General features: G+C 48.7%; 1 protein-coding gene across 1 annotated transcript in view; it reads right to left on the reverse strand.

Annotated features, from left to right (window-relative positions):
• Positions 1-17,768, reverse strand: part of DRC1 (dynein regulatory complex subunit 1) — a 34,621-nt gene extending 16,853 nt beyond the window's left edge. Inside the window, exons 1-8 of the mRNA XM_028721777.2 lie at positions 17,587-17,768; positions 16,190-16,277; positions 14,910-15,022; positions 7,770-7,953; positions 5,774-5,911; positions 4,845-4,931; positions 3,302-3,424; positions 1,449-1,588 (exon numbers count right to left, since the gene is read on the reverse strand). Coding sequence (XP_028577610.2) covers positions 1,449-1,588; positions 3,302-3,424; positions 4,845-4,931; positions 5,774-5,911; positions 7,770-7,953; positions 14,910-15,022; positions 16,190-16,277; positions 17,587-17,768 — 1,055 coding nt within the window. The remainder of the gene's footprint in view (positions 1-1,448; positions 1,589-3,301; positions 3,425-4,844; positions 4,932-5,773; positions 5,912-7,769; positions 7,954-14,909; positions 15,023-16,189; positions 16,278-17,586) is intronic.
• Between the last annotated feature and the right edge of the window lie 5,672 nt (positions 17,769-23,440).

Below are 23,440 nucleotides of genomic sequence, written 5' to 3' on the forward strand. Positions count from 1 at the left end.
AGGCGCAAAAAGCAGATCATGCTTTTTTTTTTTAAGAGGGAAGTGGGTGTTGAAACAAAGCCGCTGATTGCTTGCCAATCGGGGAGAGAGATAAGGGACGCTAGAGATAAAGGAGGCTGCCTGGGAGGGGGGAGGTAAAGACAGCAAACTTGTAAAGGGGAAAAACAGGAAGACCAAAGCAATAAGGAGAGAAATTAGAAGAAAGGGAGGAGCAAAAAAAAACTCCTCCAGCTAAGGAAAAGACACTAAGGCAAACAAGAGGGAAGGGAGTATTGAAAGGAAACAGCTGATCGGTGGGATCAGAAGAGAGATAAGGGACACTAGCAGGCTGCCTGGGAGAGGAGAGGCAAAAGCCCATTGATCCTCAGGATTTTTGCATTGGGTCACCCCAAATTCACCATCAGATCACACAGCATGTCCATGGCTACAGCCTGCACCAAAAAAATCACGCACCCATGGTTTCCCGGGGCCGCAATGGCGCAAAAACGTGGTTACAAAGCACAGAACCACATGGATCTTCAGGATTTTTGCATTGGGCTATCCCAAATTCACCATCAGATTACATGTCTTTATATATATATATTATATATATATATATATATATATTTGCTTTCGTAGATTTTCACGGGTACAGGAATGCAGGTTTTGGTGTCCTCGGGTATATATATATACCTACCTCCGGATGCTGCACCCCCCTGCAATCCCTACACAGATCTGGCTGGCACAGGCCACAAAACCACAGCTCGCCCCTATACACGAAGCCAAGCCAGAGCACAACTAAATGCAGTACAGCCATCTTCTCAGAAAAACTCTTCACAAAGTTCAAGAGGTCAAGACACAAAGGCTTTAGCAACTAATCCATACCTAATGACCCACCTAAGTGGTACTCAGGATATCACTCAAGAAATCACTCAAGATATCCCTCAAGCAATTAAGGAACAAAAGAAGAAAAGGCACACTAGCCTGGGAACTTCCTCTCTGCCCAGAACATTGGAGGCTATACACCACACCCCTCAACAGTATTTATAGGAACTCAAACACTGAGATCCTGCTCTGTTCCAGTAACAAGAAGCCGAAAGCACCAGCCTGAAGATGACGAGTGAGACCTCGTCGAAACGTCGCCTAGACACCCCAACTTTTACACGGGAAGACACCCGAGGACACCAAAACCTGCATTCCTATACCCGTGAAAATCTACGAAAGCAAATATATATATATATATATATATATATATATATATATATATATATATATATATATATATATATTGGTGTTGACTCTTGCTTCAGAGGCATATCGCACATCCTGCATCAACTTCCCAGGAACTTCTCTGTGGACAAGGGGCAGGATAGCATCCATACTAAGGCCGCGATCCAGCAGAGAATTTGGTGTGCTTATATTCCAGGCTGCGGGAAGGGAAGAAGGGGAAGACGGCCCGGCTCCTTTACCGATTGAGCTTCCTCTTCTGTTGGGATTTGATGATGGTGTTCTCCTCGTCCCGTTTCTTCAGGACCTGGAAGTTGTACTCCAGCTTCTCCTGGTTCAGCTGGTAGATGGCTTTCATCTGCTGGAGTTGCTGCTCCAGGATCTGGCACCCAAAGCGGGGAGGAAATGAAGAATAAGCAGAGGCCATGCTGCAAATCCCCCTAGTGGACTTGCTCCAGAGGAGACCAGCTCTGCCGCTTGACATGGCCCATGGAACTGGTGCCTATCTTGTCTTTGGATCGCTTGTGATCAGGACAGCCACTGACTACACTCACAACTAATCAAGATGACACCCTCTAACACACACACCCCATCCCCAAAGCAAACAGACACAGCCGTTGATGTCCCTTATCAGAAACCAAAAGACTAGGCAGGAGATCTGAGTGTCAGGGGACTGCCATCGGAACAGGGAAGGGAGGCAGAGGGGCAGTGGGGATACAGGGAACCTCCTAAAATCTTGAGAAGCAGTTCCTCTTCCTGTGGTGGGGAAAGCCACACCTCCAGTGGGGAAGAGGGGAAGGGACCAGAGGATGCTGCTGGGAGCCTCGGCACTGTTCCTTGCTAAGCCGGCCAGGAGGGAAGCACACCTCTTCCCTCGCCCACCTTGCGCAGATGTGTAAAATGCAAAGAAGGAAGGAAATGGCTGGGGGTGACTAAGCTCTTATGCTGGGGGAGAAACCGGAAATGACCACTCCCGGATTCTGCTAGCGATTGAGGCAGCCATGAACTGATGGTTCTGCACTGTAAACAGTTTTGCACCAAAATAAAACCTGTTAAAGACAGGTCCGAGTCCTGCCTGGTTACTCACGAGTAACCACCACCGACATCTGACACTGAGCAAGGGGTAAAAAGCCAAGAATGGGGAGAGGGGAAATTACGAGCAGAGGATCAGAGGAAGTTGTTCAGGTTGCAATTGAAACAAGGATCTTGATGGTCCCCAGAATGATTCTTGCATTAACAGGAACAATTGGGGCGTCACAGCCCTCGTCCTGGTCTGGGAAGCTAAGAAGGGACCCCCAAATTGTACGCCCCCAGGTGATTTTTGTCTCCCAATCTTCTTTGCAATCACATTAGCATTCCGTGGACTACTGCAATGAGCTCTACGTGGGGCTACCTTTGAAGGTAACCCGGAAACTGCAATTAATCCAGAATGTGGCAGCTAGACCGGGGGCTGGGAGCGGCCGCTGAGACCATATAACGCTGGTCCTGAGAGATCTGCATTGGCTCCCAGTACGTTTCTGAGCACAATTCAAAGTGTTGGTGCTGACCTTGAAAGCCCTAAACAGCCTCGATGAGGAGCGTCTCCACCCCCATCGTTCAGCCCGGACACAGAGATCCAGCGCCAAGGGCCTTCTGGCGGTTCCCTCCCTGCGAGAAGTGAAGTTACAGGGAACCAGGCAGAGTGCCTTCTCGGTAGTGGTGCCCGCCCTGTGGAACGCCCTCCCTTCAGATGTGAAGGAAATAAGCAGCTATCTTATCTTTAAAAGACATCTGAAGGCAGCCCTGTTCAGGGAATTTTTTAATATTTAATGCTGTATTGTTTTTAACACTTGATTGTGAGCCGCCTAGAGTGGCTGGGGTACAAATAATAAATTATTATTATTATTATTATTATTATTATTATTATTATTATCCCTGAAATCTGCCACTTAAGCTTCCTGCAGATGCCCCAAATGAAATGAGGAGAGTCCATGAAGGAATCGCTGGAGAAGTGACTCCGCTGCCTTCCCACCGTGCCTCAGAGCAAGGGCTCGCAGTGTCCCCACGACGACGGCACCCGACGGGGTGTGTGTGTGTGTCTATACTCGCTCCGTACCTGCACGTCATGCTCCAACTTGATCTTGATCACGTTGTACTCCTCGGCGTCTTGCACCCGCAGCTGGTTCAGCTCGCGCTCATATTCCTCCACCTTCTTCAGGCGGGCCATCATGAAATCCAGCTAGAGCAAAAGGCAGAGAGAGCGGGTGGCGGAGGTCCCAGTTAAGAGGCGGGGGAACTGGCCCCCGTTTCCGCTGCCCTAGCTTGGAAACGAAGCCAGCTCTTTGCCCCGGAATCGGTAAACAGCTGCCAAACCCCTCTGAGTAGCCCATCAAAGCATACCTCTGCAAAACGAAGGGGCTGCTTCTCCCTGCATTTGATACTTTGAAGAGATTGGGTCAAGGCCCATGAGAAGGTGGGTTTTTGCCCCCACACTCCCGGTTTCCAAGGGGGCAGCTCTTAACACACATCCCTCTGGTTTTGCTAAGGGGATACTCTGAAGCTCATCACTGAGCCCAGCAAAGCTTGTGGTCACCTTCTGATAGATTTCTCCTTCCTTGGAGGTTTGTGAGCAGAGGCTGGACGGCCACCTGTCATGGATGCATTAGCTGAGATTCCTGCATTTCAGGGGGTTGGACTAGATGACCCTCAGGGTCCCTTCCGGCTCTGTGATTCTAATATTTATAGACTGCTTTTCCCCATAGACGGCCACAAAGCACACTCACAAGGCAGATGGTCGCATCTACCCGGAACTCAAACTAAGGGAGAGATTTGGTTCTGGTCTCATGTTATCCATCTCCACCAGCCCTCTACCCCACCAAAGAAAACAAAATAAGGAAGCATATTATAGAATCATAGAATGGGAAGGGACCCTGAGGGTCATCTAGTCCAACCCCCTGCAATGCAGGAATTTCAGCTAACGCATCCAAGACAGGTGGCCACCTTCCTGCTCTACAGTGACTAAGCCGCTTCGGGTGAACCAGAGCAGCGCATGGAAACGCCGTTTACCTTCCCGTATATACCGTATTTTTTGCTCTATAAGACTCACCTTTCCCCTCCTAAAAAGTAAGGGGGAATGTGTGTGCATCTTATGGAGCGAATGCAGGCTGTGCAGCTATCCCTGAAGCCAGAACAGCAAGAGGGATTGCTGCTTTCACTGCGTAGCAATCCCTCTTGCTGTTCTGGCTTCTGAGATTCAGAATATTTTTTTTCTTGTTTTCCTCCTCCAAAAACTAGGTGCGTCTTGTGGTCTGGTGCGTCTTATAGAGCGAAAAATACAGTATATTGCTTAATAAATTACTTAGAAGGCCACACCTAAGCTCCACATCGTTTCTGCTATACTCTGCTGATATACTCTCTGAGTGTGCACATATCTTCGGATATGTGTTGCTGGTGCGCACCAGGACTGAAGATTTATGAACGGCCTGGGCTGCGCTTCACAAGGAAGATGCCTTGAGAGGTTTGTCTCAATCCAGGGGCTGCGTGTGTGTCCCAGGCGTGTTCCGACAGGGACTACCATCTTAGACTTTTCCTTCTTTTCCTTCCTGGGAGGGGGCTGTTTCTCTGCCTTTCCTGCAGGCACATGCCCCCTTCTTCCTTACCTCTTGGCGGTTGAGCAACTGCATGGCCTGTTCCCATTTCTTCTTGTTGCTCGTGAGGAGTTCACGGCGCTCTAATTCAAAGGCTTTCTAGGGGGGGAAAGAGAGAGATGTGGCTTGAGCAGCCCCCAATCTATGTGCGGAATGGAGGTCAGCAGAGTCCCGTGAGAGCCAGGACTCAGAATCACAGAGCTGAAAAGCTGGGGCACCCAAAGCTCATCCAGTCCAAGCCCTGAAAGTGAAGGAATCACGACAAAATCACAGACTCTGCAGAGCTCATATTCAGCCCTAAAGTAGCAAATGTGTACTCCTAAGTAGGGGAGGAGGATAAATTAGGGACCTTCTAAGAAGACTCCAGATCGCCTTCATTACTTCTCGGAGTTTGAAGTCACTGAATTTTGATCCCCCCCCCCCCCCAGATCCATTCATTTAACACCCACCCACCAACTTTCTCCTACCCTTTGAGACTTGTCAAACCACAGTATCTCCCTGGCTGATAGACTAATAATCTGATCACAAAAAATTATGTTTGGGACTCCAAAGCCACTATCTCTTTGGATGTGTTTCTTGCTATTGTGTTTTGTCAAACGAATTGATTGAGCAACGTCTGCAACTGTTCAATTATTGGGATTTTCAAAGGCAGTGCCGAAAGCAAGAAGAGGATCCTCAGCTCTGCATTTTTTAAAATTGTTTTATTTCATATTGTCAGTCTAATTCTGATGTACTTTTTGCTAGCTGCCTTGGATACATGAAGGAAAAATACATAAAATAAACAAAGATAAACAGAATTTAAATACATTTGCTTGCCAATGCCCAATGCTGCTTTCATCTTAGTTTAACCGTCTTTTTTTTTCCCCCTGCATAGACACAAGCAAGAAAGAATCGCCTTCTGCTGCTGAAAAGCTTCAGGGCGCGGGACGAGAGACCGATACCTCAATCTGCAGGAGCTCTCGGCGGTAGTTTTTTATGAGGTTTCTGATCTGCTCCTCCATCCGCTCCAGCAGCAGGTTAATGTCTTCTGACTGCTTCCGGAGATCCTTCACGTACTGGTCATCTTTGCTTTTCAGCTCCTGGAGGGCACAAACAGACAGGGAGGCCAGATTCAGGCCTGACTTTTGGATTCCACCCTGTCATCTTCACACTACGAAGGCAGGCGGATTTCATTTCCTAAATGTGTATACCACCCGTCATCCTAAGATCACAGGGCGGTTTGTGACTGATAGCTCCTCTTATGCTGATTTCACGCACACAACTGCAGCGTTACGCAGATTGCGGGAAATAAAGGGGCTAAATAAAGGGGCTAAATAAAGGGACTAAAGGGAAAACAAGGGAGGTGGGACTCACGGAGAGCTTTTAAAGCCTTGTTTAACAGGCTCTGGGAAGATCACACGAGGCCTCTGGGGCAGCGACTGCAGGGTCCGAGGCCCCTGGAACCCTTCCCACAGCCCGGTAAGCGAGATGTGAGGTACGTGGAGGAAGACCTCCTCAGACCTAGGATCGGACAGGTAGGGATAGTCACCCAGGGCCCTTCTAGCAGTCATGAGCAATAATAATAATAATAATAATAATAATAATAATAATAATAATAATAATAATAATTTATTATTTATACCCCACCCATCTGGCTGAGTTTCCCCAGCCACTCTGGGCAGCTCCCAACCAAGTGTTAAAACAATACAGCATGAAATATTAAAAACTTTCCTAAACAGGGCTGCCTTCAGATGTCTTTTAAAGATAAGATAGCTGCTTATTTCCTTCACATCTGAAGGGAGGGCGTTCCACAGGGCGGGAGCCACTACTGAGAAGCCCCTCTGTCTGGTTCCCTGTAACCTTGCTTCTCGCAAGGAGGGAACCACCACAAGGCCCTTGGCGCTGGATCTCAGTGTCTGGGCTGAACGATGGGGGTGGAGATGCTCCTCCAGGTATTCTGGACTGAGGCCGTTTAGGCCTTGAAAGGTCAGCACCAACACTTTGAATTGTGCTCGGAAACATACTGGGAGGCAATGTAGGTCTTTCAAGACCGGTGTTATGTGGTATCGGCGGCCGCTCCCAGTCACCAGTCTAGCTGCCGCGTTCTGGGTTGTAGTTTCCGGGTCACCTTCAAAGGTAGCCCCACGTAGAGCGTGTTGCAGTAGTCGAAGCAGGAGATAACCAGAGTATGCACCACTCTGGCGAGGCAGTCCACAGGCAGATAGGGTCTCAGCCTGGGTACCAGATGGAGCTGGTAGACAGCTGCCCTGGACACAGAATTGACCTGTGCCTACATGGACAGCTGTGAGTCCAAAATGACTCCCAGGCTGCACACCTGGTTCTTCAGGGGCACAGTTACCCCATTCAGGACCAGGGGGTCCCCCACACCTGCCCGCCCCCTGTCCCCCAAAAACAGTACTTCTGTTTTGTCAGGATTCAACCTCAATCTGTTAGCCGCCATCCATCCTCCAACCGCCTCCAGACACTCACACAGGACCTTCACCGCCTTCACTGGTTCTGATTTAAAAGAGAGGTAGAGCAATAGCCAGGAACGCTACCCTCGCATAAGGTGAGATTTATCTGTAGATGGTTAAAGGCCAAAGGCCTGGTTATAGAGGCAAGTTCTTGCCTGGCGCCTAAAAATATGTAACAAAGGTGCAAGATGATTCTCCCTAGGGGGAGCATTCCACAAATGGGGAGCCACTGCAGAAAAGGCCCCTTTTCGTGTTGCCACCCTCCAGACCTCTCGTGGAGGAGGCACACGAAGAAAGGGACTCAGAGGATGATCTCAGGGTCCAGGTCAGTTCATATGGTTCCTGAGGACGTTTCTCCTTTCTACAAATTCCAAATCCATCCGAGGCAGGTTTGCCCATCACTAGGTTTGCCCATCCCTTCTGCAGCCACACTTCCCGTGACCTGTCCCCACGCACTCCCCCCCCCCCCGGTGCACAATCCCACCTGCTGCAGCTCACTGATGAGCTTGTTCTTTTCTTCGATCAGCTGTGCACACAGCATCTGCTGCGCATTGAGCCCTTCCCAGAGCTCCTGGGGGATGACCTTCTCCTTGGTAGCTCCCCACTTGGAAGTGATCTCGTTAAACTTGTCTTGGTTGGCCTTGGATTCATTCTCCAGCTTCTCCACCCTGCAAAGAGCCAGATGGAGAGAGTTCCCTTCAAGGCGAGTTTGCGAGCAGCCCTCGTCAGTTCTGATCTGAGGCTGAAAATCTATAACGCTATGCTGTGAGTCACAGCAGATCAATGATCTTAATCGGGGGTCAGCGAACTTACCGCGCCTCGGGTCGGTGTCTCCAGCGCCGAATGCGTGGCGGGCCGGAGGGCAGGGGAGCGCGTGCCCATACGCGTGCGAACACGCTATTTCCGCCGCACTTCCGGGTCGGAGGAGCACCGGAAACAGCCTGTGCGCATGTGCACAGACCTCCTCCGGCCCGGATGTGCACCGGAAGTAACGATTGCACATGCGCAAATAATGCTTGCGCATGTGCACAAGCTATTTCCAGTGCTCCTCTGACCCGAAAGTGGGGAGCCACGCAGCACAGCACCAGTAAGAACGGGCAGCGGGGGTCGCCGCGGGCCGGATAAACGAGTCCCTCGGGCCTTATCCGGCCCGCAGGCCTTAGTTTGGGGACGCCTGATCTTAATCATTTGCTGGCACAAGACCTCTGCCCTCTCCTCTTTGGTCTTTCTTTTTGGCTCGAGCACCAAGTATTTCCAAACAGACACTTTCCTGAAGATCAGGTGCATCTGTAGGCCTGATCCCCAATAGCCCATTGACTCTTTGGGCATTTTGAAGTTCAGTGTAAGTGGCAAGCCCCTCCCCAAAAAGGAGTGTGGCACAACACCCACCCCTCTCAATTAACTGGCATCTCATTCTTGTAACGCTTTCCCTTTCACCTCCAATTCAGCCTAAGAATCTTAAGCCAATCACAGAATTGCAGAGTTGGAAGGGACCCTGAGGGTCATCCAGTCCAACCCCCGGCAATGAAGGAATCTTAGCCAAACTGCGGGAAAGTATTTGAACTATTGAGGGTAGTACAATCCCAGAAGTTGAGGGCCTCCTCCGAACGGGAACCAGCCTTCAGAAAACTCAGCCAATGTGGGAATAAGCTAGAGGTAAAGGGTGCTTAGGGGACGCGGGTGGCGCTGTGGGTAAAAGCCTCAGCGCCTAGGGCTTGCCGATCGAAAGGTCGGCGGTTCGAATCCCCGTGGCGGGGTGCGCTCCCGTTGTTCGGTCCCAGCGCCTGCCAACCTAGCAGTTCGAAAGCACCCCCGGGTGCAAGTAGATAAATAGAGACCCCTTACTAGCGGGAAGGTAAACGGCGTTCCATGTGCGGCTCTGGCTCGCCAGAGCAGCGATGTCACGCTGGCCACGTGACCCGGAAGTGTCTCCGGACAGCGCTTGCCCCCGGCCTCTTGAGTGAGATGGGCGCACAACCCTAGAGTCTGTCAAGACTGGCCCGTACGGGCAGGGGTACCTTTACCTTTACCTTTAAAGGGTGCTTGCTGCCATACAATGTTCTATCAACCCCATGTTTATAATCGCTCCTATTTCATGAATTGGGAAAAATGTTGAAATATACATTTATTAAGAAACCAGAGGCATTTCTTCTTGGAATAACCCAAGAAAGATGTCAAACGGTTTTTGTATGCCACAACTGCAGCAAGAATTGTTAGCTAAGAATTGGAAAACACAAGAAGTCCCTACAGTGGAGGAATGGCAGATGAAGATGATGGATTTTTCGAAGCTAGCCGACCTGACTGGAAGAGTCCACGACCAGAAGGAGGAGGAGTTCCAGGAGGAATGGATGAAATTCAAAGACTATTTAGTTAAATATGTTAAGATAATTTAATTGGAAAAGCTTGCAAATACCAGATAGGCTTAGGATTTAAATATGTAATGTTAGAGATTAATATATTTAAAGTTAAAATAGAAAGAAAGAAAGATGTTAAGTGATTAAGTCAACGTTATGAGAAAATTGGTTTTGGAAAACTGTTAAAATGATAAACACTGAAATTCAACTAGGGTGATTTGAGGAAGTCACTTAACAATGTTACTAAGATTGGTTTAAATACAGTTGAGATTTATGTATGTTTGTTTGTTTGTTAATTTTTTTTGGAAAATCAGTAAAAAAATTTGAAAAAATAAATAAATAATTGCTCATATTTCCACCTCCGAAGGGAAAATTTGTTTTCTGTTGCTTCAAAGCTCAAAGCCCACACCCATAAGCCCAAATGACAGGGAAGGGGGTGTTGATTCATATGAGGAAGACCTCCCTGGTTTCACAAGCTCTTTGCCAGTAGATGGGACTCCCTTGGAAAATGATGGGTGGTCCTTTGCTGTAAGCATTTAAGCTGAGGCCGGGGGGCCACCCAGTGTGGGTTGTGAAACATGGGCAGGGACAAAATGAACTCTGAGCTCCCTTCGGACTGTTTGGCTCCATTATACCTTGATGCCAGGTTACTTAAAACAAGGAGGGGCTGCACCTGAAGGACACAGAGCACACCTTGCAATCAAATTCCCCTCTCGGCTTCAATTCTCAGTACCTCCAGTTTAAGGAGGTTCCCAGACAGAAGGGGTGGAGCACGGCTGCCAGTCGCAGAGCCCAGCCTAACATGCGTCATAGGACTGCTGCTAGGATGGGTACAGATTCTGTTGGCACAAAAATGGAAGCAAGAAGAACTACTGACGAAAGAAGAATGGCGGATGAAATTGATGGACTATGCAGAACTGCATAAATTAACAGGAAGGATTCGAAACCTGCAGGACCAGAGATTCTTAGAAGACTGAAGTAAATATACGAACTATTTGAAAAGCAATTGTAATGAATGGATTACAGTGGTACCTCGCAAGACGAATGCCTCGCAAGACGGAAAACTCGCAAGACGAAAGGGTTTTTTGTTTTTTGAGCTGCTTCGCAAGACGATTTCCCCTATGGGCTTGCTTCGCAAGACGGAAACGTCTTGCAAGTTTGTTTCCTTTTTCTTAACACCGTTAATACAGTTGTGACTTGACTTCGAGGAGCAACTCATAGAATGCGGTGTGGTAGCCTTTTTTGAGGTTTTTGAAGACTTTGGTGATTTTTGAAGCTTTTCCAAAACTTTTCTGACACCGTGCTTCGCAAGACGGAAAAAATCGCAAGACAAAACTCGCGGAACGAATTAATTTCGTCTTGCGAGGCACCACTGTACGCTAGTAGGACTGCAAGACGTTCTGTAAGGAGGACTATCTGAAATATTGCAAGAAAGACTATGAGGAGAATTATTAGTTAATGATAATTAAGAGTAATAGAGAAATTAAGAAATGCAGAATAAGTGATAAAGAACGGAAAATCATCAGAGATGTTGACGGAAGTCTAAAATACTGTATAAGATAAGAAGTTATGTTATATGATTGTTGGAATTGATATGTTTAAAAAACTAATAAAAATGTGTATATGTGTGTGTGTGTGTGTGTGTGTATGTATATATATATATGCAGGTTTTGGTGTCCTCGGGTGTCTTCCCGTGTAAAAGTTGGGGTGTCTAGGCGACGTTTCGACGAGGTCTCACTCGTCATCTTCAGGCTGGTGCTTTCGGCTTCTTGTTACTGGAACAGAGCAGGATCTCAGTGTTTGAGTTCCTATAAATACTGTTGAGGAGGTGTGGTGTATAGCCTCCAATGTTCTGGGCAGAGAGGAAGTTCCCAGGCTAGTGTGCCTTTTCTTCTTTTGTTCCTTAATTAATTGAGGGATATCTTGAGTGATTTCTTGAGTGATATCCTGAGTACCACTTAGGTGGGTCATTAGGTGTGGATTAGTTGCTAAAGCCTTTGTGTCTTGACCTCTTGAACTTTGTGAAGAGTTTTTCTGAGAAGATGGCTGTACTGCACTTAGTTGTGCTCTGGCTTGGCTTCGTGTATAGGGGCGAGCTGTGGTTTTGTGGCCTGTGCCAGCCAGATCTGTGTAGGGATTGCAGGGGGGTGCAGTATCCGGAGGTGCCACCATGGTTTGGCTACTGGATGGTATCTGTAATTCATCTGTGGAGAGGGTCTGGGTTTGGGTCTGGTGTGGTTGATTGGTGATGGCGTTCTGTGTGCCTCTGGATCTGGTGTCAGTTTTTGTGGGGAGGGCTAATTTCCAGATGTCTGGCAAGCGGGATGTGTCGTCACGCTTGTTCATGTTGTGAGGGTGTTTCTCTATCTCGATGGCTTCCATGATTATTCTCTTGTGGTGATGTTCCATGTTAAAGAGCAATTTGGAATCTGCAAAATTAATTTCGTGTCCTGTTTCTTTCATGTGTTGGAAAAGAGAGGAAGTTTTTTCTTCTTTTTTGACGGCATTCTTGTGTTCTGCGATACGTGCATTTATTCGTCTGTTTGTTTGTCCAATGTACGTGGCTGGGCAGACTTTGCAGGGTATTTCATAGACCCCTTGGTTTTCCAACTGGATTTTATCCTTGGGGTTTCTGAGGATATTGGCTATTTTTTGGTTGGTGCAAAAGGTTGTTTTGATATTGTGTTTATGGAGGATTTTGCTAATTTTGTCTGTAGTGCCCTTGATATAAGGAAGGAGGGCCATGCCATTGTTTTCTTCTGTGTCTTGGTTTTTGGGGGGTGTTTCTTTTTGGATCAGCTTCGTAACCCTGTTTTGCTGGTATCCATTGGCAATTAACACATTTGAGAGATTCTGTAACTCAGTTGTCAAGTGGTCTTTGTCAGCCAGGCGTTTGGTTCTGGAGATGAGAGTCTTGGCTACGGAGTTTATTTGTGCAGGGTGGTGGTGTGATTGTGCATGTAAGTAGCGGTTGGTGTGTGTTTTTTTCCGGTAGATAGTGTGTCCTAGGGAGCCATCAGGTTTTTTGTAGATTAGGACGTCAAGGAAGGGAAGTTGGTTGTTGGCTTCTATTTCCATAGTGAATTGTATTTTGGGGTGTAGGCTGTTGAGATGTGTGAGGAAGCTATCCAGTTTTTCCTTCCCGTGTGGCCAAATTACAAAGGTGTCGTCAACATATCTGAGCCAAAGTTTGGGTTTGTGTTCTGACTTGTCTAAAGCATTGGTTTCAAAGTGTTCCATGTACAGGTTTGCGATGACCGGTGAGAGGGGTGATCCCATAGGTGCTCCTTCTATCTGTTTGTATCTTTGTCCATTGTGGATGAAGTACGTGTTGGTTAGGCAGTGCTTGGTCAGGTCCAAGATGTATTCGGGGGGATTGTATTTGTTTTGAATGGCTGTCAAGGCTTCATTAATGGGCACTTGTGTGAAGAGAGATACAACATCGAAGCTCACAAGTAGGTCATTGGGATGTAGGTTTTGCTTCTTTATTGTTTCTATGAGCTGACTATTGGTCTAAGAATCATCCCCAGAGAAAAATCATCCAGATGCCCCAAACTCTACGGCCTCCCCAAGATACACAAAGAAGGAACACCACTAAGACCAATAGTCAGCTCCATAGGCTCACCTCTACAAAATCTCGCTAAATTTCTCGCCAAGCAACTTCAGCCCTATGCAGAATCCATCTCTTCACACGTTCCAAACTCCTTCCAGTTCATAGAAACAATAAAGAAGCAAAACCTACATCCCAATGACCTACTTGTGAGCTTCGATGTTGTCGAAACGTCGCCTAGACACCCCAACTTTTACACGGGAAGACACCCGAGGACACCAAAACCTGCATTCCTGTACCCGTGAAAATCTACGAAAGCATATATACATATATATATATATATATATATATATATATATATATATATATGTGTGTGTGTGTGTGTGTATGTATATGTACACATACACACACACACATTTAGGTATAAGGTAAAGGTAAAGGTACCCCTGCCCGTACGGGCCAGTCTTGACAGACTCTAGGGTTGTGCGCCCATCTCACTCAAGAGGCCGGGGGCCAGCGCTGTCCGGAGACACTTCCGGGTCACGTGGCCAGCGTGACATCGCTGCTCTGGTGAGCCAGAGAGACGCCGTTTACCTTCCCACTAGTAAGCGGTCCCTATTTATCTACTTGCACCCGGAGGAGCTTTCGGACTGCTAGGTTGGCAGGCGCTGGGACCGAGCAACGGGAGCGCACCCCGCAGCGGGGATTCGAACCGCCGACCTTTCGATCGGCAAGCCCTAGGCGCTGAGGCTTTTACCCACAGCGCCACCCGCTTCCCTTACATTTAGTTATACCTCGGGATAAATATGCTTCAGGATAAGTATTTTCGGGTTGTGCTCCGCGGCGACCCAGAGGTAACAGAGCGCGTTACTTCCAGGTTTCACTGCTCTCACATGCGCAGATGGTCAAAATGACGTCACACGCATTTGCAGAAGCAACAAAACGCGACCCGCGCATGCGCAGATGCGCGTGTACGTCTTACGTTCTATTCAGGATGAGAACGGGGCTCCGGAACGGATCCCGTTCGCTATATATATATATAAAAGGATGGGTACAGATTCTGAGCTCCTTGCAGGAAGGGCGGCCCATAAAACTGGTTAAAAAAATTAATGCATGGGCCAACGTTCTGATTTAGTGCAAAGCAGTTTATCAGGTTCACGTTACGCACCCTGGAACCTGCAGTTCTCTCAAGCCTGAATCAGAATGTTGAACCTGGGAGTGGACGTCTTTTCTGACCCCTTGGTCAAAGTGAAGATCGCGCTGAGTTCCCAAGGGAACCGCTGGCTGGCTCTGACCTCTGCTGCCTCTTTCCCAGATAAAAAGGTAAAGGGACCCCTGACGATTAGGTCCAGTCATGGCCGACTCTGGGGTTGCGGCGCTCATCTCGCTTTACTGGCCAAGGGAGCCGGCGTACAGCTTCCGGGTCATGTGGCCAGCAGGACTAAGCCGCTTCTGGCGAACCAGAGCAGCGCACGGAAACGCCGTTTACCTTCCCGCCGGAGTAGTACCTATTTATCTACTTGCACTTTGACGTGCTTTCGGACTGCTAGGTGGGCAGGAGCAGGGACCGAGCAACGGGAGCTCAACCCGTCACGGGGATTCGAACCACCGAGCTTCTGATCGGCAAGTCCTAGGCTCTGTGATTTAACCCACAGCGCCACCTGCATCCCCTTTCCCACATATCCCCCACTTAAAGAGGGTGCCCCAGCCCAGCGCTTACCTTTGCCGATTCAGCTCCTCTTCCTCTGCCCTCCTGTGAGTCTCTCGAGAATCAGCTGCCACCTGGATGTTTGTCACTAGCTGTGTGCCATCAATCAGCAGCTTAGTCAACCTCTGAGCAAAGAGAACATATCATAAGCCGGTCATTCTAAGCTAACACAGACATGAAATGATTGAGGCGGTATCTTTTGACCAACCAGACTGATTTATGTTGCTAAAGGTAAAGGGACCCCTGACTGTTAGGTCCAGTCATGGCCGACTCTGGGGTTGTGGCGCTCATCTCACTTTACTGGCCAAGGGAGCCGGTGTACAGCTTCTGGGTCATGTGGCCAGCATGACTAAGCCGCTTCTGGCGAACCAGAGCAGCACACGGAAACGCCATTTACCTTCCCGCCGGAGTGGTACCTATTGATCTACTTGCACTTTGACGTGCTTTCGAACTGCTAGGTTGGCAGGAGCAGGGACCGAGCAACGGGAGCTCACCCCGTCATTGCGGGGATTCGAACCGCCGACCTTCTGATCGGCAAGACCTAGGCTCTGTGGTTTAACCCACAGCGCCACTTCTAGGGGGGGGGGGATTAAACAAAAACCCTGCAGGGTCTGCAATTGTGAAGCTGTGCTATACAGATGTATCTTGGCAATAGGAATGAAGTGACCATAATTTCCACCTTGAGGTTCAGTTCCCTCCTGAAAGTTGAGGTTCTGTCAGCCGATTCTTGCCAGCCCTACCTCCTTCTCCAGAGTTGCAGCTACTACTAACTTCTGCGTAACTTCTTCTAACGTTTTTGTTTTCGCGGCTCTTTTCGTTTTGTTTTTGTGACTGTGTGGAACCCAGTTCAGCTACTGATTGATTGATTGATTGATTGATTGATGGTGTGAGTGCAGTACACTGTTTATTGCTTTCATTTTATGGATCAATGGTCTCGTTAGATAGTAAAATTCATGTTAAATCACTGTTTTAGGGATTGATTTTAAAAGTCTGGAACGATGAATCCATTTAGCATTACTTTCTATGGGAAAGCGCACCTTGATTTTGGAACACTTTGGTTTTGGAATGGACTTCCGGAATGGACTAAGTTTGAGAACCAAGACACCACTGTATATTGATACCAATGTTATCTTACTGTGTCTTTTTTGCTATTCTGAAACTGTTTTGTATCGTCTTTCATATGGATAGCGATGGATTGGGTTTCTTTTTGTCACGCTGTGCTGGGAACTGATTGAATGCAATTTGGGGAAATCGTACACAAAAACGCCCTGGTTCCCTCGCTGAGTCCTAACCTGTCTGCTGTCCTCTATCTGTTTGTGGCTCCGACTCTGCTCCTCTTCCACCAGCTTATGTGCATCTGGATCTTCTCCAAGCGCCTCCCTGGAAAAAGAGCCCAAAAGGCACATGTTCATCCTTGGCCTACCCACCCTGTGCCTGGACTAACGTGTGGGGATCTCCAGACCTGAAACCAGAGTGACTCTGGATAGGAAGCTCTGGGGGAAAGTGAGAGGTAGGGGAGCCCAAAAGGGTGGAGGGTGGGAAACATGGGGGTCTTAAGAAGTGGGATGCTGGGACCATTACTGCGTCTGGGGTTGGGTTGTGGGAGGAGAGGTTCAGAGCTGGGTGGCAGATCACCCGAGGTGCGTCAGGATTCAAAACCTCCCCCCCCCCCTCGGAAGGGTCTCCCAGAGGTCCACTAGCCAGACCCCCCCTCGCAATGCCTCCCCGTCCCTGTCCCTCCCCCTCGGAAGAGACACCCAGAGGTCCTCTAGTCCGACCCCCTCGCAATGCTTCCCCATCCCTCCCCCTTCGGTAGGTACACCCGGAGAACCTCTAGCCGGACCCCCTTGTTGATGCCTTGACTTCTCTTCCCCCTTGGAAGGCGCTCCTAGAGGTCCTCTAGCCGGACACCCTCACGATGCCTCTCCGTCCCTCCCCCCTCGGAAAGGCACACCCAGAGGTACTCTAGCCGGACCCCCCTCCTGATGCCTCCCCCTCCCCTAGGAAGGAGCTCTTAGAGGTCCTCTAGTCCGACCCCCTCGCGATGCCTTCCCGTCCCTCCCCCCTCGGAAGGGACACCCAGAGGTCCTCTAGCCGGACGCCCCTTGCGATGCCAGCATTGTGCCTCCCCCCTAGAGATCCTCTAGCGGGACCCCCTCATGAAGCTTCCCCTCCCCCCTCCCCTCGGAAGAGACACCCAGAAATCCTCTAGCCGGACCCCCCTCGCAATGCAAGCATTGCGCCTCCCCCTCCCCTCGGAAGGGTCTCCCAGAGGTCCTCTATCTGAACCCCCCTCGTGATGCCAACATTGTGCCTCCCCCTCCCCTCGGAAGGGCCCCCCAGAGGTCCTCTAGCCGGCCCCCCTCGCGATGCCTCCCCTTCCCTGCCCCTCGCAAGGGACACCCAGAGGTCCTCTAGCCGGACCCCCTTCGTGATGCCTCCCCCTCCCCTAGGAAGGAGCTCTTAGAGGTCCTCTAGTCCGACCCCCTTGCGATGCCTCCCGTCCCTCCCCCTCAGAAGATACACCCAGATGTCCTCTAGCCGGACCCCCCTCGCGATGCAAGCGTTGCTTCTCCCCCCCTCCGTCGGAAGGGTCACCCAGAGGTCCTCTAGCCGGCCCCCCTCGCGATGCCTCCCCTTCCCTCCCCCTCGCAAGGGTCACCCAGAGGCCCTCTAGCCGGACCCCCACCTCCTCTTGGCCTCGAGGCGGGCGGCGATGCGGAGGCGCCGGGCGGCGATGCGCTCCTGCGGGTCCTCGGAGGCGAGGTTGGGCGCCTTGGCTCGCGCGCCTCCCCCCGCGCCCTCGCCGCCCTCCTCCGCCCCCTCCGCCCCGCCGCCGCCGCCGCCGCCCCCTTCGCCCTCCGAGCTCATCCCGGCGCCCCACCAGGCCCGGCGCCCTCCGTCGCCCGGGCAACGCCGTCGCTAGGAAACCGCAGCCCGCGCCGCGGCGTCGCCACGTCACGTGCGTGCAGGCGTCTAGAGCTAGAATAGTAGACTGGCGCGCGGCGCCGGATTCCGGGTGCATTGCAGGCTGCCAGAAAGTGGGGTCAGATTTCGCTTAATTTCAGGAGTTTCTTGCGCTCTTCGGGCAAAGGGACAGATCCTGGCAATTCATATCTGCAGGGGAGATGCGCCTTCGTAGGGAAAGCAATAATCCCCACCCCACCCTCGAGTATTTATGTAGCGACTCCCACTTAAGTGGGCATTTATTGTTGTTGTTATTATTGGTAAAATATTTATTGCATCATCATCATCATCATCATCATTATTATTATTACTACTATTATTATTATTATTTATTGCATTTATATACCGCCCTGTACCCGGAGGTCTCAGGGCAGTTCACAGAAAATCAAAATGTAAAACCACAAAACATAAAATAAAATATTTTCTATTTTTTAAAAATAAAATTTCATTAAAAGTTTACAGAAAATAAAGTTTTATAAAATATTTATATAAAATATTTTTCAACAAAAAACCATATAAAATAAAATATTTTTATAAAAAATGATATAAAATAAAATATTTTTATAAAACTTTTATACATAAAATAATTTTATAAAAAATTATACATAAAATAAAATCTTTTTTATATTTTATAAAAAAATATAAAATAAAAACAGCAACCCAATAAACCTCTCTAAAAACCCCACATTTTAAAAGCACATAGAATTATGATGATGATGATTTCTTAGCTCCATTAGCCCAAGGGAGTCTGCACGGCTCTCCCCATTCCATCCTCACCACAACCCTGTGAGGGAGGCTGCTGCTCTCATTTTTATCATTTGATTCTGAAATTTGCAACCCACCTTCTAACTTGGGTTCCCAGCCGTTGTCGGACTACAAACCCCATCATCCCTAGCCAGCAGGACCAGTGGTCAGGGATGATGGGGCTTGTAGTCCAAAACCAGCTGGAGACCCAAGTTTGGGAAACCCTGTTCTAAGGAGCTCAAGGTTGGGTACCGTAGTTCTTCCCTTCCTCCTCTATTTCATCCTCACAACAACCCTGTGAGGTAGGTTAGGCTGAGAGGCAGTGATGGGCTCAAGGATGCCCAGGAAGCTTCGCTTCTGAGTGGGGAGATTTGCACCCAGGTCTCCCAGATCCCAGTCTGGCGCTCTAACCACCACGCCACACTGCCGCGCCAGCTAACTGCAGCCTGCCATCCCATTTGCCAAGATCCTGGAAGATGCCAAGCAGATGTTTTCCAAGAGGCAGTCTGCAGTTCAGGGGGTGGGTCTGAGGCGTTCCCAAAGCAAAGGAAGGATTGAACTCTGATTAATAAGAATACACACAGAGGCTTGAACCAGCAAGACTCTGGGAAGGGTGCCTATAATAATGTCGGTCCCTCTACCCCTCAGCCCAGGTCGTTTTATTCACAAAAGAACTTTTTACAGTGTGTTCCTAAGAACCAATCAGATTTCTTCTGAGCATTTCAGCAAACCCCACGGGGGGGACAAAGTTACACTACAAATACTAGTTAAGCATGCATATTTTGGGGGTAAATAAATGAAAACTACAAAGGAGTGCATTCAGCAAACCCGGAGGTCATAAACAATCAATACACATAATAAGAAGGATGGCCAGGAGGACAGCGATCATTATCACCTTTACGTGAGACCTGTTTCCTGGCCCTAATATTAACATCCTAAGATTAACATTTGCCAACAAAGGTCCGTATAGTTAAAGCCATGGTTTTCCCAGTAGTGATGTATGGAAGTGAGAACTGGACCATAAAGAAGGCTGATCGCCGAAGAATTGATGCTTTTGAATTCTGGTGCTGGAGGAGACTCTTGAGAGTCCCATGGACTGCAAGAAGATCCAACCTCTCCATTCTGAAGGAAATCAGCCCTGAGTGCTCACTGGAAGGACAGATCGTGAAGCTGAGGCTCCAGTACTTTGGCCACCTCATGAGAAGAGAAGACTCCCTGGAGAAGACACTGATGCTGGGAAAGATGGAGGGCACAAGGAGAAGGGGACGACAGAGGACGAGATGGGTGGACAGTGTTCTCGAAGCTGCAAACATGAGTTTGCCCAAACTGCGGGAGGTAGTGGAGGACAGAGGTGCCTGGCGTGCTCTGGTCCATGGGGTCACGAAGAGTCGGACATGACTAAACGACTAAACAACAACAACAAGAAGATTAACATGTCAGGAAAGCTACATCAAAGAAACTGCCCACTGCCTTTGATGACCCAGGATGCCTGCCTGGCGAAGCAACTGGCAGTGTACGTGACTGGTCAAGAAAGAGAAATGGAACAGGGATGCAGAGGTGTGGAAGATCAAGAATCATATCAAAATAGTTTAAACCCAGTAAACGCAATGCTTTCATTGCTGACCCAGATGGCTTACTCTATATTTGTTATAATTCCTCATAGCAATCCCACCTGATCACTACATTGGTCTGGATCACCCATGGGGTCCCTTCCAACTGTCCAGTTCTAGGATTCTATGGCAACTTTTTCTCGGGCGGGAGCAGCTCGTTTAAAACCCAGCCGGTTGACTAAGCACCCAGCAATAAAAGATAATGGGAGAGGAATTACCCCAGCAAATTATTTGTCAAAATTGCAAATACCCAAATGCAGACGGTCATTTACCCTCGCTAGATTCAACGTGCTGCCATCTGCCTTATTGCAGGGCAGAGTCGAGGGTAAACCGTACGCGGAATGACTCTGCGCCTGCAGCTTGATGGAGGTAGAAACTGTCTCTCATGTCTTGTTACGCTGCCGTTTCTACAGGGATCTACGCTCGACATTTATCACTCCCGTTATACACAAATATCCAAATGGGTCCAAACTTCAATGTCTAAAACTCCTGGTAGAGGACAAGGATCTAGAGATCACGCTAAGGGTGGCCAAATTCTGTGCGACTGCCATAAAACTTAGGGAACAAGCTGTACTACCAAAATGATTAAGGTTTTAAATGACAATTTTAGGTTGTATTTTATTGATCAAGATTTAATGTATATATATTTTAACTGCCTCTATATCTGAATTGTCTCTGTTATACCCAATTGCAATTCAATGTATCCCTGTTGTGTTTTATGATTTTCCTGATATTGTAAGTGAGCCGGAACTGGTCTGTGACCATAATAATAAAATTCATTCACTCAACCCAGCCAGGAATCTGAGTAGAGTGTCCCTTCCAACTTTGCAATTGTTGTTGTTGATGATGATAATATAAATAGTAATAGTAACAATTTATTTATACCCCACCTTTTCCCCCTCAGAAGGTGGATTATACGTAAAACAAGAACAACTAAAAACATAGGGGGACCACGACAATAAAAACATTAAACATGAATAGAATTTAAAAACTCTCTCTAAGTATATATATAAAGGTAAAGGTAAAGGGACCCCTGACCGTTAGGTCCAGTTGTGGCTGACTCTGGGGTTGTGGCGCTCATCTCGCTTTATTGGCCGAGGGAGCCGGCGTACAGCTTCCGGGTCATGTGGCCAGCAGGACTAAGCCGCTTCTGGCGAACCAGAGCAGCGCACGGAAACACCGTTTACCTTCCCACCGGAGCGGTACCTATTTATCTACTTGCACTTTGATTTATTTATTTGATTTACTGAATTTATATACCACCCTATACCCGGAGGTCTCAGGGCGGGTCATAGAATTAAGACCAGCAGTAAACTAAAAAAAAAAAAAAAAAGGTTGAAAACAATTTATTCAATGTATGTACATCTGGATAGGTTTGCCTAAACAAACATGTTTTAAGCAGGCATCAGAAAGAACACAGCTAAGACACCACTCAACCTGATGTAAATTGGCAGAGTGCCAAAGTTTAGGTCCTGCCGTGCTAAAAGAACAATTTCTTACAAGTTCTGCAAGTGGGTCAAGAGAGGTCATGCGGGTACATATGAAGTAAGCAGATCCTGAAAATAAACTGGCTCCAAGTGGTTAGGGCTTTATAGGCCAATACTAATACCTTGAACTTCACCCACTAATGCAGATCTCTGAGCACTTTAAGGTGCTTTCAAACTGCTAGGTTGGCAGGAGCAGGGACTGAGCAAAGGGAAGTCACCCCATTGCGGGGATTCGAACCGCCGACCTTCTGACCTTCAAGTCCTAGGCTCTGTGGTTTAACCCACAGCGCCACCCGCGTTCCCAAATATATATATAGAGGCAGAGCATAATCATAATTTCCTCCTCCTCCTCCTCCTCCTCCGCCTCCTCTTCTTCTTCTTCTTCTTCTTCTTCTTCTTCTTCTTCTATTTATATCCCACCTCTCCGCCCAAGGAGCGCAAGGTGCTGTACATGGTTCCCCCCTCCCTCATTAAACCCCTACAACAACCTTGTGAGGTAGAACAAAAAAAATTCCTTCCAGTAGCACCTTAAAGACCAACTAAGTTAGTTCTTGGTATATACCAAGAACTAACTTAGTTGGTCTTTAAGGTGCTACTGGAAGGAATTTTTTTTGTTTTGACTATGGCAGACCAACACGGCTACCCATCTGTAACTTGTGAGGTAGGTTAGGCTGCTCGAAGGTCACACCCCATGCATTTCAGAACTGAGTGCGGAACAGTGTTAGCAGCTCGGCTCCTGCAAAACTATCTCATTTCTAGCGGCAATAATCGTAATGTTTTGGAAGCACTGGGGGCGCAGCGCATGCAATGGCAAAGTCAGGCATGGGTGAAGAAGGAGCCGCTTTCCCCCTCGAGGCGGATTTGCGAAGTCCTTGCTAACTTTTGCACAGAGGTTGCTAGGCAGTTTCCCCGCCGGCCTCTCCTTATGATGCGCTCTGTGTGATGTCACGCAGAGTTGGAACAGGTTGCCGGGCGCACCTTCAGACGCCACATCACTCGAGTCTTTGGACAAGGGGCGGCTTCATGGCTTTTTTCCCGGCCAATCTGGAGGCCTCCCGGCCAGATCTGGACCAGAAGACACCTCTGGTAGACACCCCCCTTTCTGTCTTTCCTCCTTTTCCCATCCCCTACGGAGCAAGTACTCGGCTCCACACTTAGATCAGCCCAGGCAATATATATGTGTGTGACGCGGGTGGCACTGTGAGTTAAACCACAGAGCCTAGGGCTTGCCAATCAGAAGGTCGGCGGTTCAAATCCCCGCAATGGAGTGAGCTCCCGTTGCTCTGTCCCAGCTCCTGCCAACCTAGCAGTTCGAAAGCACACCAGCGCAAGTAGATAAATAGGTACCACTGCGGCGGGAAGGTAAATGGCGTTTCCATGCGCTCTGGCTTCTGTCACGGTGTCCTGTTGCGCCAGAAGCGGTTTAGTCCTGCTGGCCACATGACCCGGAAAGCTGTCTGCGGACATTAGCTGGCTCCCTTGGCCTGAAAGTGAGATGAGCGCTGCAACCCCATAGTCGCCTTTGACTGGACTTAACCATCCAGTGGTCCTTTACCTTTTTACCTATGTGTGCGTGTGTGTTTTCACATCTATGTACTACTGTATGTACAGTATATACAGTAAGCCTGCAACTCGGGTGTGTTTCATGGAATCAGAGAATAGTAGAGTTGGAAGGGACCCTGAGGTCATCTAACTCAACCCCCCCACAATGCATGAATAGGCAGCCGTCCCTTAC

Source organism: Podarcis muralis, chromosome 3 (assembly GCF_964188315.1).
Source record: "Podarcis muralis chromosome 3, rPodMur119.hap1.1, whole genome shotgun sequence".
NCBI lineage: Eukaryota > Metazoa > Chordata > Lepidosauria > Squamata > Lacertidae > Podarcis > Podarcis muralis.